Source organism: Trachymyrmex septentrionalis, unplaced genomic scaffold (assembly GCF_001594115.1).
Source record: "Trachymyrmex septentrionalis isolate Tsep2-gDNA-1 unplaced genomic scaffold, Tsep1.0 scaffold20, whole genome shotgun sequence".
NCBI lineage: Eukaryota > Metazoa > Arthropoda > Insecta > Hymenoptera > Formicidae > Trachymyrmex > Trachymyrmex septentrionalis.
Genome location: NW_017305180.1, coordinates 7331197 through 7347811, shown reverse-complemented (window position 1 = coordinate 7347811; position 16615 = coordinate 7331197). Strand labels below are relative to the sequence as shown.

General features: G+C 34.9%; 1 protein-coding gene across 9 annotated transcripts in view; it reads right to left on the bottom strand.

The window, feature by feature from the left end:
• The window catches only part of LOC108747664 (disks large homolog 4), a 333352-nt gene that overhangs the window by 223802 nt on the left and 92935 nt on the right, over window positions 1-16615 (bottom strand). For 8 of the 9 annotated variants that reach the window (XM_018485269.1, XM_018485270.1, XM_018485271.1 and 5 more), the window contains exons 3-4: window positions 14322-14426; window positions 5200-5367 (exon numbers count right to left, since the gene is read on the bottom strand). In XM_018485269.1, coding sequence (XP_018340771.1) covers window positions 5200-5367; window positions 14322-14426 — 273 coding nt within the window. The remainder of the gene's footprint in view (window positions 1-5199; window positions 5368-14321; window positions 14427-16615) is intronic. The other variant, XM_018485272.1, reaches the window with a different exon arrangement.

The following is a 16615-nucleotide window of genomic DNA, read 5'->3' as shown; positions in this document are numbered from 1 at the left end:
ATGTCCCGCTAAATATATTCAAAATGGAAACTCGTTCTTTTTGCCCGTGCTCCGCAGTACGCGCGGTCCTGCAGTAACCTAATTTTTTCCAGCAAATATGCATACACATTGATTCCGTTGGAACTGACATATTTTACATTCTGTATTCCATTTCTGTCGACATTTAAAATCACGTAAACGTGATGGCGCTTAAATTGCCTTTGCGAAGAAGACTTTATAAAAGATTCTCATTTGTAGATGAAAAAATGTAATTGATTCAGACGTATTTTCTCGCATCAAATAGCAATTTTGGTTAGCTTAATCTGTGCAGTTACGTGGAAGGATTAGCAATTAAATTGAAAGTTAAAATGTAAACCGGCACACGTTAAGTCAATCGTAACACATGTCGCGATTAAATGCACGCAGCGAATCGTGATTTAATTTTGTCGCACGGTTCCGGTTTAAATCACAATTCGCTGAGCAATCGCAAGCTAATTTACAATCAGTCTGCAATTTAACTTTGCTCAGAGTTTTCACGAATCTCTTCGATTTTGTCGTATGCGGCGAGCGCGCGAAGAAATTGTAATTGTATCCATACTGATTAAATAATTTCGTGCATTCGTAGTCCACGATAAATAATGTAAAATCTACGGATGCTAAAACGTCGCTTATATAACATTTCAGGGAGTACAATGTAATCGATAAGATTAAATGTCAAGGAGATATTGCCAACCAAATTACAAACTTTGCATATACGCGCGAGAATTATGAGAAATGCGCGCGGGGATTTACACGCGAAAAAAAAAATAACTACGTGTGATTATTAAATAATTATATAAATCCGTTGATATTATACGTCGCGCCATGTTACATGTTACGTCCGAATGCTCAAAGTAAATGTCAAATGGAGCCCGGCATGCAAAGAGTTCGTTACACTCTAAAATTCCAACGATTTTCTCGCTGAATGACACGCATCGCGTGCACATTAATAATTAGTATCGCGATTATACAACGCACGTAGTCGCCTACAAAAATCGAGCATGCTGGAAAATGTCCTTTTTTTACGTAAAATAGTTGGAAAAGATTAAAACTGGATTTTCCACAGTAATTTTACAAGAGAAAAAATTCTCATTTCTGTTCTATTACACTTTGACATATACCCAGCGTATAATTTACCCAGTGCAAATTATTTGCTTATTATTATTTTATATAATTATATCAATTAATGCAAATATTAATTAATTGAAGGATTTTAATAATAATAGATATACAATGTTTGGAATTAAATTGAATATCGGAATAAATTAATATAGTGTCATCAGCAGTGATGAATCTGTCATCAGATATCGTTAACCGACAAATTATGTTAACGCAAACAATTTGATTCTTCCGTAATATGAATTGACGTGAGTAATCAATTGAATTAATATTTGGATGATCTGAATGAAATTTTATTCTTCAATTTTGCGCAAATATTTTGCTCATTAATTTTCATTGGCAATTTTTGCAATTTTTGCTTTTTCCGACTAGAATAAACACTTATAACATTTCAAATAACGCCTGCAATTTTTTTTTAATGCATTTTAAATCGTTGCAGTACATTTATGGCTTTTTATCTGAAATGGCCTTTTCTGTAGTTTTGTTCACGGTATTAAAAGATGTTGAAAATTTTCCGTTACTTCACCGACTTAAAAAATCAGGTCTCGACGGTACGAGAAAAGTGACTTTTATCGTCGAACGTTTCGCTGACCGAGAAGCCAGGAAAATGGACAACAGCGGAAGCAGTATCTAGGTCATTTTAGGTCACGTAGAGGTCGACTATCGGACGGTATCATACATGGAAAAGAAAGAAGTGAGCGAAGCATATTCTACGTCTCACCCTCATCTACCTTAATCTTCCTCATCTTCCTCATGTTCAATCCGTTTCTTTGAAACTATACTTTTTGCGAGATTAGTGGAAATCCACATAATATTTCGGAGAGCATCAAATCTGTACAAAATAGATGTATCACTTTCGCTAACAACATTTCCGCACGAAACAAGTCAAAGAATTGAATATCTTTCACTAATATAATTATTTTTTTTACGTAAGTATTCTTAAGTTTTTTAGATTTTTAAATAAAAAATTATTTCTAAATATTATTCTCTGAAAAATTTTTCACCTTATATGTTAATATAAAACTTAATACGTGCACAGGTTTAATGAAACCTTCTTGCATCTAACGCAGTCTCCTTTTTTCGTCTTTTTTTCCCCAAGATCAGTCTGGAATACTCTTTCGCCTGGCCTCAATTTGGCGGCGTGGCAATTGGAGAGATTCGTAAAATAAAAAAACCCGTCGATAAATCACAACGAACTCGGGAAGAAGGAAAAGGTGAGCTCGCGTGGAAGAGACAACGGCAGGGAAAAAGAAAGAAAAGACGTCACGGAAAATTCATGCGTCATCGTTGTCAGGCTAAAATAATATTATCGCACTGTTCGCATAGCGAACCCGTCGTGTTAGACCGGATGATGGGGATGGTAATTTATCGCACAACATAAATTATGTATAACGTTGAAACGACCCTCTTGGCGCGACGAGTTTGTAGTTACCTTCATATAACCGGTGTTTCTTGTCTTAAGTAGCTAAAACTTGGTCTTTAGCGAGCACTTGCAAGCCTCGTGGATAGAATCGTCTCGCAGGAAATTATCGAAGTACTTCCGAAACTACCGGCACAGTACAAGAGACTTTCATCGATCGATTAAATACTTTTAGAAAACATCAATGCGCTTAATAGTTCCTTGTTAATGAGCTGTCACTTCCAAAGAACACGTACATATTATGCATAAAGTAAGATTCAACTTCTATTTGCGCGAGTAATAGAAAAAGATTAATGCGTCCGACAGATATTTTTACGTGAAAATATTAGTGTTTTTATACTAGAAAATCAAGAAATATAAATATAAATTGCGATAAGAAGAGCATCTCAGTTACAAGATAAATCTTTTCAATGCAAGAAAACCAATTCAACGCTAAATAAAAAACCTTGACTGATGTCATACTTATATCGTTACACTTTTTCTTACGCACAAATCGCATCATATACCGGACGATGTGCCGTAAAGAAGATTGTAATTCCACGGAATGCGCGCCTCATTCTCTCTTAACGACCGCCGTTTAGAAGAGCGATAAGAGTCCCCTCCCACGCGATTTCAATTCGTCCGTAACTCGCAATCGTCTATTAATCTCGCAAATATGATCCACCTCCTCTGACGCAGGTGCATTGAATTTTCGCGCGACGCTATCTCGCATTGTGCTGTGCGTCTGCATAATTTATATTTAACGATCTTCCTTCTGAAGCGAATGTAATGGATTCAGATTCAATACATATCAATATATATCTCGTCGATAAATTTCGTTCGTGGAATACTTACAAAGAATTTTGAAATTTCAGTGAAATTTCACCTTCGAAGTTTCTGAAGGTTAATTTTCAAAAATCAGTTTTTTAAAGTAAAAATAAAATGTGTATATTTTCGGCACATTGGACATTTTCAATATCGATAAGTATTTTGAAGCGAAACATAATAGTTTGAAATATACAATAAAGTATCATTAATAAATGTACGACGTCTAACAACAATATTAAATAAATGTTATCAAAGCGTGATTATATAGATGATTTTTAAATAATATCATATACGCTCACTAAATTTCTGTAATTAAAGCCATGTAATTACATTTGGTCGAAATGGCGGCGACGTGATAACGACGAATTAATTAACCTAATTCCTGTATTATTTATACGCGAGCGAGGCTGCTGTTAAAATTGTACGCATTCACAGGAAAATTCGATGGGCCCAGTTTGGTTATCCCAGAGCTGGTTGGTACCGCTTATGAACAATTAAGTACCGGAAGGCGTTATGGCGATCCGGATGTGTGTTCCTGTACCTAACTCCGCACCGATTATCGAGCGATCCGGATACACGACCGCGAAATATCCTGCCCTATATCGGCCTCGTTATCGACCACGGCTGGCGAACAGAAAAACATTGCACTCCACGAAGTGCGATCAATAATGCCTTTCGGTTTTTCACACCCAAGTTTCCAAGGACGTCGGGTCCAACGTGAGGAAACACCCTCTCCTCAAGACTCTCCGCCGTATGTAGGACTTTCGTCGTCACTCTTGCGGTCACGCGGTCTCAACGGGACCAGATAACATACCGATGCACCGCACACATTCACCGGAACTACCGCGACCGAACCGCCCATCTACTAGCCCTGTCGCATGTCCGACTCTCGAGGCCGACGAGCTGCAAAGTCGCGGCCGAACTGTTTTGTCCACGTGTTGCGGACAATCAACGGGGGCAGGGTAATGCAGACCTCGATCTTACCACGTGACAGACCGTAGCGAGACCGCGCGGCCTTCCGGGGAATCCCGGGATGACCTCGCGTAGTCTCTGCCATCTATCGGAGGGTGCAGCAGACTTTTCCAGGGGTGGTTTAACGAATAGTGATCTTTAACCGTTTAATCAAGATTTGAATGTGATAAAACTATTGTGATAAAATCAGGATTAGATTCTCATCGGGAATTTAGAAGTACAGAATCGATCGAAATCTATTTATTTCTATTCTCACAGAGAAGCTAATTATAATTTAATTCAAATCATTGGAATTCACGATAGTTTTGGATAATAGTTTTTTATTCTGATTACATCGATATGCAAAAGTGTTAAAAATTTCACGAATAAAGCATACATGTAGATTTCTAAGATTTCATGATCTGTTGACGTTTGCTAGTATGGTTGTAGCACTCGGTAAGCACGTGAAAGATTTGTTTTCCAACCGTTACCAACCGCAGGAGAACCGCGTTCATCGATCCCGCGGTAAGGGTGAGTATCTTCAGGGATGAAAACGTAGGTGGCGAACATTTCGAGCTCGCGCACGCATGCGCCATTCATCAACTCTTATGAACAACTTTTCTAATTCATTACTTCACCCCGTTTGTAACAAATTTTAAATTTTGAAACGAAAAAGGCAACATTTAAATGTGCGAAAACCGAACTTTCGCTTCTTCTTGTGATATTTTTAATACATTTTACATAAAACAGACAGTTTAACGTGTGCTATGCATGTTAAATAGGAAATTGATTTTTGCTCCGTAATTTGCATATCTTTTTATGTACACTTGACTTTTTTTTTATCTAATCGTTAGTTAGCATCGTTTTTATCTTGATACACTCACCTTGTTGAGCGTCTCATGACTAATGTGCGGAATACCATCTGGATGAAGGATACGGTCGACTGAATTCAGTCTGGGAACTCCATCTAGCTGGGCCGCTTCTTTCAGTTGGGGTGGCGACGGCGGTGGTGGTAATTGTTCCTCCACCCCTGTACCATCAAACCTCGTTTTCTGCAACAAGAAGAAAACAATTTTATCGAGTTATTATCTCACGCGCCAAAAGGCCATAAAAACAACTCTGGCTTTTAGTACATAAATAAAATCTTAACGATCAGCTCGGACAACGCTTTAGTAGTCCGCGGTGTGTTCTAATATTTTCCTGTTTATCACTATAATTAGGAGATGTGTCATTTTCTTAACTCTGATCAGTCGTGAAACCTGCTACTAATGTATAATTTTTCTTGTTGTTACGATCTAATCAGCAGTGCTGGGATTTATTTGCACATTTCGGCCGATTTTCAGTTTGGTTCTTGCTTTTTACTTCCGCAATCCGCGCGCAGCCTAAATTCCGATTGGTGAAGCAAAGGGCGGGAATCAAATTGAAAATGTGCAAGTAAATCTCAGTGATCCAATGCTGTTTAATGCTTGTATCATACTAGCGATTGGAGATTGCATTCATGTTTGCGTTTTTTGACCAATTACGTAGAAGCTGCTAGTCGACAGTTTCTTTCTGAGATTGGTCGAGAGAAGCAAACGCAATCTCCAATCACGTGATAAAGGCATTACGCTTACTTGCGTTCGAACTTACATGATTCCAGCAACATTCGCAAACACTCCTGCCGTTTTTGGAACGCGAAATTGTATTATTTGTGTCACGATCATTGGGCGAATTCAGCGTTGAATTGATGTGTCGCTTCACCCTTCGACGTTTTCGTATTTTGGCCGGCACAGTAAACATGTAATCACTGAATCGACGCCTTGAGTGACGTACGATCGACACCCAGTCTATCATCGTGCGAAAACAGTTCGGTCGCGCGTGATATTCCGAATATATATATATATATTTTTCGGTATACGCTGTCCGTCAAAGTCCACTCGATTTACCGCTGTGCAAACAAGCGAAATAGAGACGCTATATAATGTCAAAAGAAAAAGAAACAAATTGACATGCGTAATAATAAATAACTGTTAAACAGTTGTCATTTACACACTCCATCAATTTTACGAAATTGTTACGAAAAGTATTATTCTGAAAAATGCATTCAGGTCTGCATTTAACGTAATATTTTATTCCAAATATATTTTCAAATGTAATTAATTGAATATATTTTTCCCACGTTTGTTTGCTTTGAGATATATATCTGACAATTGTGTTATAAATTTCAGAAAGCGCGCGCTCTTCTTTTACAGCTTTATACAGCTTCAATAAATTTCGAGATATTATATAAATACATAATTATAAATTTATTGCAAATCTCAGAAAGTTAGTTTTTTACAACTTCAATTTATAATTATTTTCTTCAATTGTCAGTATTTTACGAACTGTTCAGTTCTTTCTCTCTTGGTAAAAAATTCTTGATTTAATCTCTATATATACTTCCACTTTATGTTACTTCAAAATCCTTATAAATGCGAGAACTTTGCAATTAGCGTTCGAACTTTTATTCGCATTTCAGCCTTCGAGATAAATTTTTGCCATTCGTTTAACCTGCTGCTTGCCATTTTCATTGGCTTGCGCTGCACGAACAAGTACTTTCAATTGAATATCGCGGGCGTGCCCATCTTTACTAGAAATCGATATCAATGATGAAGAGAACGTCGAGGATATATGTCACGAATCAAATCCCCCTTTTCTCCCGTTTCTTGTGTTCTGAAAGCGTGTCATAAGTATCAGACTGTCTCTATATTCCTCTCTTGTTCCACCACACGCGCTTTATTCCCCCGACATAGTTCCGTCGACCATTATTGTCGAGTGCATTCTCTGAACGCGAATAAAGGTGCTGACAAGGATGTTGCAATTGAGCGCGCATTTGTGTCGAGAATCGACGCACTTGTGAAAATAATATTCAAAATGCTAATCGGCATTAATTGAGTTAATCAATGACATACTTTTAAGAGATAATCGAACAATTATGAATTACTCATCGCATGAACAATTCCACAAATATAGATAATTCTATAAAACGAAATTTTTTCATTTTTATGTAAGGAAACAGATAATAACGATAAACGATTCGGCATTTAAAAAAGGAAATTACTTCACCTGTTAAAGCCTGTTAACTATTATTTTGCAGTTTTAATTTTTGGTTATCACAGCGAAATATCTTCAACTTGTTATAACTCCATTATACGTGTGTATTTTGCGTTCCACCAAAATCTTTATCCATATTTTCACATTGATGGAAACTCGTGTAAGAATAGATAATGCTTGGGCGCACCACATGTTTGCTCAGCTCGCGAGCGTAATTTGCAGTATGAGCAAAGGAAAATTTCAGAGTGATTGAAGCGCTTACGGGCTTCCAAGAATACCAAACACCGCCGCATATTGTTTATGGAGAAACCGCGCGTGCGAGAGCGAAATAGTTCAGACTCGGTACTTCAGCGAGCAATCTCCATCAACATTCTATTCCGTGAAAACGTATCCTCTCTCGTAAATCCCTTCATTTCATATACCATCGTGCCTCAATTCATCATGTATAACGCTGCTACTTTTCAACATAGTCGTTCTTTTGATAAAACATTCTTTATACATATGTATTTTTTGTATGCGATGCACGATGGTACGTTTTTATAGCACTCGAAAAAGCGGGCAAAGTTTCTACAATGATAAATATCGTCGAATTTGTTCAACCAGAAGTCATAGACTTTTATTTTTGTTTCCCTTTTACGACAGTTTTCTAGGAAGATTTCTCTTCGTTTACTTCATCTCACATTTCTCATCGAATCGCAAGATAACTCTTCCAAGAAAAATATGATCGCTTGTTAAAGCAAGGTTAGTTATTTGTAATAATAATATTTGATCAATAATGCATTCTTTTTCTATTTATTTTAAATACTAAAGTTGTGGTGAAATTGATCATTTCTTCCTAGCGAAAAATTATCTATATAACCCGTAAAATTTATATAAACGTAAACAAAAATATTTTCAAAACAATATGGCTTTAATGTCGTAAAGCTTAGAAATATCTTTAATTTTAAGTAAAAATAAATAAGTAAAAAAATAGTTTAATTTTATAAATTTTAAAGAAAGATACTACTCTTATTCGAATTAACATATTATACATTTTCTGATTTAAGTTATTGATTATATATGTTGATCACAATATATTCTCTTTATATACATATATTGTTTGATATTGATAAACATTACCACGTGCCTCCCGCAATTGAATTAGAAAACTTGCCCCGAATAATTGAGAGATTCTAAGATTACAACTCCTGGCTGGGGTTAATATTTCTCGCAATAAATTTTCTGCAATATTGTAAGATGCTTATTAGCATCATTATTAAATTGACAATCAATTTAATTTGTAATATTATTATTTTAGCTTCAGTTTGTGATTGCGTTTCAAATCCGACAGTAATCGGAGAGCAGTTTACGTACTTAGATGATGTATTTAAAATTTACATATAAATATTATTAGGCACCAAGATCTATTCTCAAGCGTATTTGGTCTTTCTTTACTTATTTGGTTATTTTCTGTATTTATTTATATAGCGGTTTAGTTTTTATTAATATTTATTATTGTTTATTATTATTTTTTTATATTTTCGTTGGAGATACACCTTGTTTGCTTTATATCACCCACTATTTTTCATGTTCTTGAAAAAAAGTTTATGTCCGCATTTCGCAAACACTTTTTTAGGAAACTATATTAATATGAATAATTAATTGTAATTAAGATAATTCATTGAGGTAAAAGGTTACACTTGATTACACGGCCAAGTCCCGAATTTTTTGGAGCAGCCGATTTTACACTTCGGCATGTAAGACGTCGGCGTCGATACTGATGTAAAAGTGACTCGACGTTGGTTTCAATAGTATGCCGATGCTTTCGAAGAAGGCGTTGCCGTCTAATTCTGACGCTGAAGTATCTTCGCAATTGGACGGCGGTTTAAAGGACTCTTCAAAAAGTTTGTTACTTTTTTCGATTAAATTCAAAATTGTAAGAACTCAGATGATTAATTACCGTCACACCCTATTTATAAGTTCAAACGAGTCGCGCCATTTATTTCGTGACTCTCAACTGGCAACTGTCATTAATTTTGCGTTTAAGTGTCGAGTGGCCGCGACGGCCACGTTATATGGAATGTAATGTCCCAGATGATAGCAACGCAATAGTGGTCCGCAATGCTCGAAGAAATTGCGTCCGCATGCGAATTTACGTCCAGCCAAATTAAACTCTTACTTAATTAAACTTTACGTGCACCACGAGTGGCAGGATCTTCGATTAGTTTTTTAACCTCAAGTTTTAAAGGGTATTTTTCTACAATGAATTTCTTTCAAAATATTAGTTTGTATATATTCACTTATTAAAGCATCACTTATTAAATTAGCTAATTTATGTTTGATAAGTATGCAATTACTTTCGATCTAATTCAAGTAGAGAGATTTGTATTTCGGACGAAGCATATACTGCGCTCTCTGTTTTTTAACGAGTTAATTAAAAATAACAAAAACAGTGACGAGCGTTCTAGAATCTGGTTAAATAGCGATCAATAATAAAATTCCATTAATGGATATTTTTCCTCGTGTCGTGCAACGGGCAGACGGTATCGACGTTTCGATCATTAATGGATTAAACAAACCTCAGCATCAACACGTCAGAAGTTAATCAGGTTACCCAAATCAAACGGAATGTATCATAACGTAACCGCCTCGAGCCCAATCCTGTTTCAAGCATTTCGCCGTATTCCGTCCGTAAATATGTGGACTGCAAAACGGCATCAATAATGACGACACGCTGATTTTCGGTTTGGTTTATAAGCTGGGATGTCGCGGCTATTGATGCGTCGTTGGTTGCAAATAATGGTTAATTTGGTTCACCGATTAACGCTTAGTCTCAGTAAATTATGAATCGCAAAGCTGAAACAGGTCGGCGAGTAGCGATTGCGTTTGTTCGATTTATCATTTCTCTTCACACATCGAAATTTACTCTGGAGTTATTCGTGAGCGTAATAATACGCGAAATACCCTCGCGCGGGTTAATTAACCGTCACGCACAGTCGTCTATCGTGCCGGTATTTTCATGAAATGGCCTCGTGGACTCATTTTATACTGCGAATCGGATGTCCATTACGAGCACAATGCCGGGGTACAATGCAGCGTCTCGCAGCTCCAGGAAACCTTGCACTTGATAGGAAGAACATGAGGAGATAATCGAGAATCGCGCGATCATATTCTGGAACGAAGCAAAGAATTGCGTGGTAAGATCTTGCACCATAATGACGGCGAAAGGACGAGGAGCAGCACGGCGGAAAATTGCAGTCTGCAGGTGACGTTAAAGCGAATTAATTTCTATGTTTATAGTTAACCAAGGTAAACTTCTTATCATCTTCGCTAAGAAGCTCAAGCCGCCGAATGCTCTTCTCATGTTAAACTTTAAGTGCGTGTTTAGTTCTTTAACGGCAGCGAAAAAGATACTTGGGTATATCGTGGTTTATATATTAATATAATTAGTAGTATATTAAAAAATAGAACAAAAGGGTGATTATGTTACAAAATTAAGAAGTAGGGAAGATCGGGACTAGTTGTCGTACGGTTGATTATCAAAATCCTTATAATTCAAACAGGACATGATAGAAAAATCTCTTTTTTTGACTGTAGATTGCTGATATAATATTAATTTGTTGTGTAAAATGTTTGCACCACAAGCATTATATATATTATTTATAGCGATTTTTAAGAAAATGAAGTTGGTAAATAAATTTTTCTCATCACCTATTTTGTTGTCTGATAGTCTTTGACATTATTAATCATCGATATTCCTGTATTTGTAGAAAATGACATGTCTTAGAAGATCTTTGCTACAATTAATTAATCATTATGCTGACAAAGTTTGTGAATACAATCTTTTTTAAATTAAAAATGACTATGTGGGATAGATTGATCAAAATGAGATGAGGTTAGGTAACAATTAATTTTAATATTATATTTTTAGATAACACATTTTTAAGAATATACTTACAAATATATTATATTTCATATAGATATATATGAAATATAATATATTTTTTTCATTTTTCATATAGAAACTACGGTTGAAAAAACAAAAACAAATTATATATTTTATGATTAAAATAATTATTTTATTTGTATTAATACCATAATTACTATTCTCCAAATATAGAACTGATATTAAAATAAAAATTATATATTTGTTTTTTTATATTTGTTGTCCATAGCGAATATGCTATTGCCTAGAATGAATGTGACAATCAATCCAGAACACAGGATTAATTGTCACATTTTGACAGCTTTATTTAAAATTAAATAACTTATTTTTACGATATAATGAATTTACGAGTAATATTTTTTTTTAATATCTGAAGGATGTAGGTATATTATAACGCATATAATATTCAGGCATATCATAACCAGGCATCCACTTTTTTTCTAAAAATTACTAATAACAAATCTGTAATGTCATTATTTTTATCATTACTTTTTTTTCAGTAACGATCGTTATTTTTTCCTGTCTATATGATGATGTCGTTACATTTTTACAGTAACGATTTAGCTGTTGCTTCTTTCGTTACTTTAATTTCTCATTATTTATATTAGAACGCATTATTTTTAATTGGCTAGAAACATTTTATTTAAATATTAAATACTAAATAATGTTTAATACTTAATATCTTATTGTTAGATTTTATTTTGACAGTCATCACTTCAAATTTGAAAATTTGTGTTATATAATACGACCTAAATTTTCAGTATTAGTAGTAAACACTGAAATGCACTTTTAAATAACGACATTTAAAACAATCCTTAATACAAATTTTTAATAAAATATGCATTTGTAAATTACAATCTAAATTCCTAAAGATAAGCATAAAAAAATAAAAATATTAATATAAAGAAAAACTTAGTAAAGACTAACTTAGAATTTTAATAATATAAAAAATTATATTATTAAATAATCTAATATTTTGCTTTATTTAACATTACTAAAAAAATAACAAAAAAGAAACAAACCATTACTTTCTAAGTAACGATAACTGTAATGCATTATCGTACTTTGTAATATTGATAACAAGTTACTTTGTATAAAAAGTAATAGTAACGATACCGCGTTATTTTTATGAAGTTACGTCCTCAACTATGATTAGTTATATGTATAAGAACAATTAGCATGAGCATTGCACCGTTGGATTTAATTAGATGATATATACGCTCTAGCAAAATCTAGTTATCTTAACTCGTCAAAGTTAATACGTATAATTTAAACTTTACATCCTAATTATTGAATGTAATCGTAAGAGTTAATTGGAATTAAATTTTGCTTGAAAAAAAAAAAGAACAATTTACAAACCTATAATTCTTGTCGATAAAAATATATCGACATAACATAGAAGAATTTCTGATGAAAAGAAGCCGATGAAATAAATTTGTGCTAGTTGTGAAAATTGTTGATGGCACCGGTGAAAACGCAATCCATCGAGTATTCATCGAGATTTACGTGCGCATGAACTGCATATTCATTCCGATTTCCGCAAAATGCCGAGGCACGAAAGATGTGCATTAAATCGACGCTTTTATTTCCATGCTGAAAATATCGCTCGATCGCCGGATGCTACTCGAACGGACAAGTACAGCAGGAACTGTGGTACATGTCGGATAGATTTAAGTGATGATAAAAATGCGGTAGGCGTCGATTTTTCAATGATGCATCGCGTATCGTGATGTATGTAAATACACACCAAGTTACGCGCGTGGTAATAAAATTTTTCGAAATAGCCCTTTCGTATTACGAGCGTACATTGGCGTTGCAAATATATATCATGTTTCAACACTTTCAACGTTAAAACATTACATTCTGCTGTTTCATTTCAAAGTTCATGACAGGCGAACATAATATTGTTATATCGATATCATTTTATATCCTGCTTAGTATAAAGACAGATGTATAAGAGATACCCTCAGTATCTCTAACAATCAGGACTGATAATAGACGTTTTAGAGTCTAAGTATACTTGACTGAGATTTACATAAAATCAGTTATAAGATCATGTAAATCTTATATCACACAAGATAAGAAATTTCTCTCTCTTGACTAGCAATATAAAAGCTCGTTTAGATAAACCTAAAATTAATTATGTCTTAAATGCAGATAATTATTACAGAAATTAGCTGAAGAGATAAGCTGGGAGATTACTTTAATTTTTATCAATTTAGAAATATATTATTATAATTGTTATTTACTTTTTCAATTTGATGATTATGAATGCTTCATAAGAAAAATTTCTTATGAGAAAAAATTCTAAATTAATTTCTCAGGCAAAGATATATTTTTTAAGACACGTTCGGATTCCCCGTTCGTGGTTATCTATATCGTTTTATTCTTGTTGTAACATTCGATGAACTGCAAGGATAAAATGATGAGAAACAGGTAGGGAATCTATGTAGCCTTAAAAATCGCGTTATCGACGAGACCTCAAGAAATGGTTTGAGACTATGAATAGAATTCTAGATTGTGCTGCTGCAAATATTTCGAACGAACAAGTTGGTAAGCCAGGGATCTTCCCAGGCATATTCAGCTATAGAAAACGGGCTTACCATCGCAAGCCTACGAACAATATCATTATCAAGCTGTACGTCAAGTACGAACAATGATTGAATTTCTTACTTTGCATGCATCGATCGACACATCCACACGAATTTCACGAAATACAAGAAACGATTGTAGCTATCTAATAATAATAATAAAAAATCAATTATTGATTAAATTTAATAGCCTTAGAATTAGTATAATGATTCAAAATACAATAGAAAGAATATATTTTTCAATATTTTATTGGAGAGAAAGACTAAAATCAAATATATTCGTTAATCGTGTTATGACGATTACTATAAGATTTTCTCATAAAACAGGTTTTAATATATAATGACAATATGAGTCGCGAGAGCAAATGTGTCTTAAAAATCTGCAATTTATTTTCGCAAAATTTGCACGTTTACGAACCTGAGTTTCGTCTAGATTGGAGCCTGGAACATCAGGACTGGCCGATCTGCGGCCATAAATGTTTGACAGAGTCTGGGTCAACGGCAAGGCGGAGGCTGGACCATCCTGAAACGATCACATCATCTGAAAAACATACCATCGTCGACGAGGAAAACGCGTATTGTCGAATGACAATCCCTTTCGAATCTTCAGTCAAATATTAATACAGTTTCCCCAAAAGTATGTTTCATTTTTTAAATATTACTACTATAGATTCAGAATCGTATGAAAATATTATTCAACTGCTATGATATCGTACGTAAAAATATCAAAAATATATTAATAACACCGTAATATCAACAACTTTCTTTCAAATACGAGTCAGTAAACCATGCATCACATGAGATTATTGTTGGTTTCGCTTTTCAAGCACGCGCGATAGTTCGAGATCGTTCTCATAATAAATCATCGTGTGTGTCTTCCGTTTTCTGGTATACTTGTAGATTTATTTTGTATTTTGTCAATGTTTTGACTGTAAACCCACTATCAAACTATTCTAGATATCCGTTGTTACAGCAGCTTTGTTGCATATCTACGTTTAAATGGTAAACACCTGATATATCTAGGATATTAGGTTTCCCAACGCAGACTCGAAGAGCTCGGCGTGGAAATCGATCGCAACATTTCTGCCAGTGGGTGAAAAGCAGACCAATAAAGGAAATAAAGTCGCGAGTTGCAAGGTCAATTACGTAGCTGGGTTGACTGACCTCGCACGCGCGTACAACGATAAAGCGCTAAACGAACCGAACAGAATTATTTATAGCGAACTTTCGATGTGCGCGAGTACGTTTAGCATCCAGTGCTTTTATCTCCGACGAGGCGCGCCTTCATCAAATGTGTATAGTCGTTCTCGAAATTCGCTCGCTGGGTTCAAACGTCTCCCGATGACCTATACTATCTACAATCGCCTCTATTATTTACAGCCGTTGGCGAGATAACGAACGCCGCAATTTACTTTAAAGCGTACTTACAATTATTACAACAAAAAAAGAAAATAACGCAATGGAATGCATGGCATTTAGAAATGCGTCCACTCTCGAGAATGTTTAATTGCTCGAGCAATAATGCAGCAATAATTGAATAGACTGTTGATTCGCAAGTTACATCGATATCGTACGTGGGAAAAAAAGATTAGCTGCCACAGCTAAAATTAGGTAGCTAAATTCAGTCGTATTATATATGTAGACATTTAACGTCGTGTCTAATTTCCATTAACTGTGAAACTTAAATATTATCATTATAACAGACAAGTATTTTACTATTATCGATGTATTGATCATTGCAGCAAACATTTTCTGTGTAGCAGACAATTTAGTAGCAAGTACAGTTTCAGTAAACCATATTTAGCTGTGATAGAAACAATTTTCTTTTACACGGACATATCCAATAACTATGACAACTAATGTTCACGTTACTAAATAAATTGACTGTAACAGACATGTATTTTGCTATCACGTCCTTATATTAGTTACAGCAGCAAATCCTTTCTATATATTAGTAAATTTCACAGCTATAGTAACTAATGCAATTTCAGAATTACGAAACTGTGATCAGAAAAAATTTTTTTTCCGTGTACACAGGAAAGAAAATAATTATTCATCGGAACGAAAAAAGTGGATGTTACTTGAAAATTGACATGAGTAACGAAGCTCGGCGTTACGGATTTACATAGAAAACAGATTGAAAGTCCAGTTTTACGTCCGATGTAGTCAATCGAATTCGCATCGCTCGTACTCGCGGCAATCGTGAGAAGTAGAACGTCACTTCATCAACGTGAATACTACCGAAATTTTTGGCATTAATAAACCTCCTGTCCTGTCCCGTTCTGTCCTAGCATCGCGTGCGTAATAAAATAAAACTGGACTGCATATACGTGTATGAGTGTATCATACGTTTGCGCTTGGAGATATGGCTTGGCTCATATTCCAGCTCTCAAAGACGAAATGTATTGGATAAAATTGAGAAGTAAAGTAGCTCGCACTAATATTTTACGTTCTCTCAGGTGCATTCTCGTATGTCACAGCGGTATACATATCGCGATGCAAATAGTTTTACTTTTGTGCCAAGCGAGATCTATCTTACTATACCGTACGCGCGCGTGATTCCAGCAATCTAATCTACTCTCCTTTCGGATCGAACGTTGTACATGGAATCGTTATTATATAGCTCTCAATATTTAAAAAATGCCACAACGTTCCTTATGATGATTTTTCTACCGGCGTAATGTTGCACATAACATTTCCTCTTTCTAATTT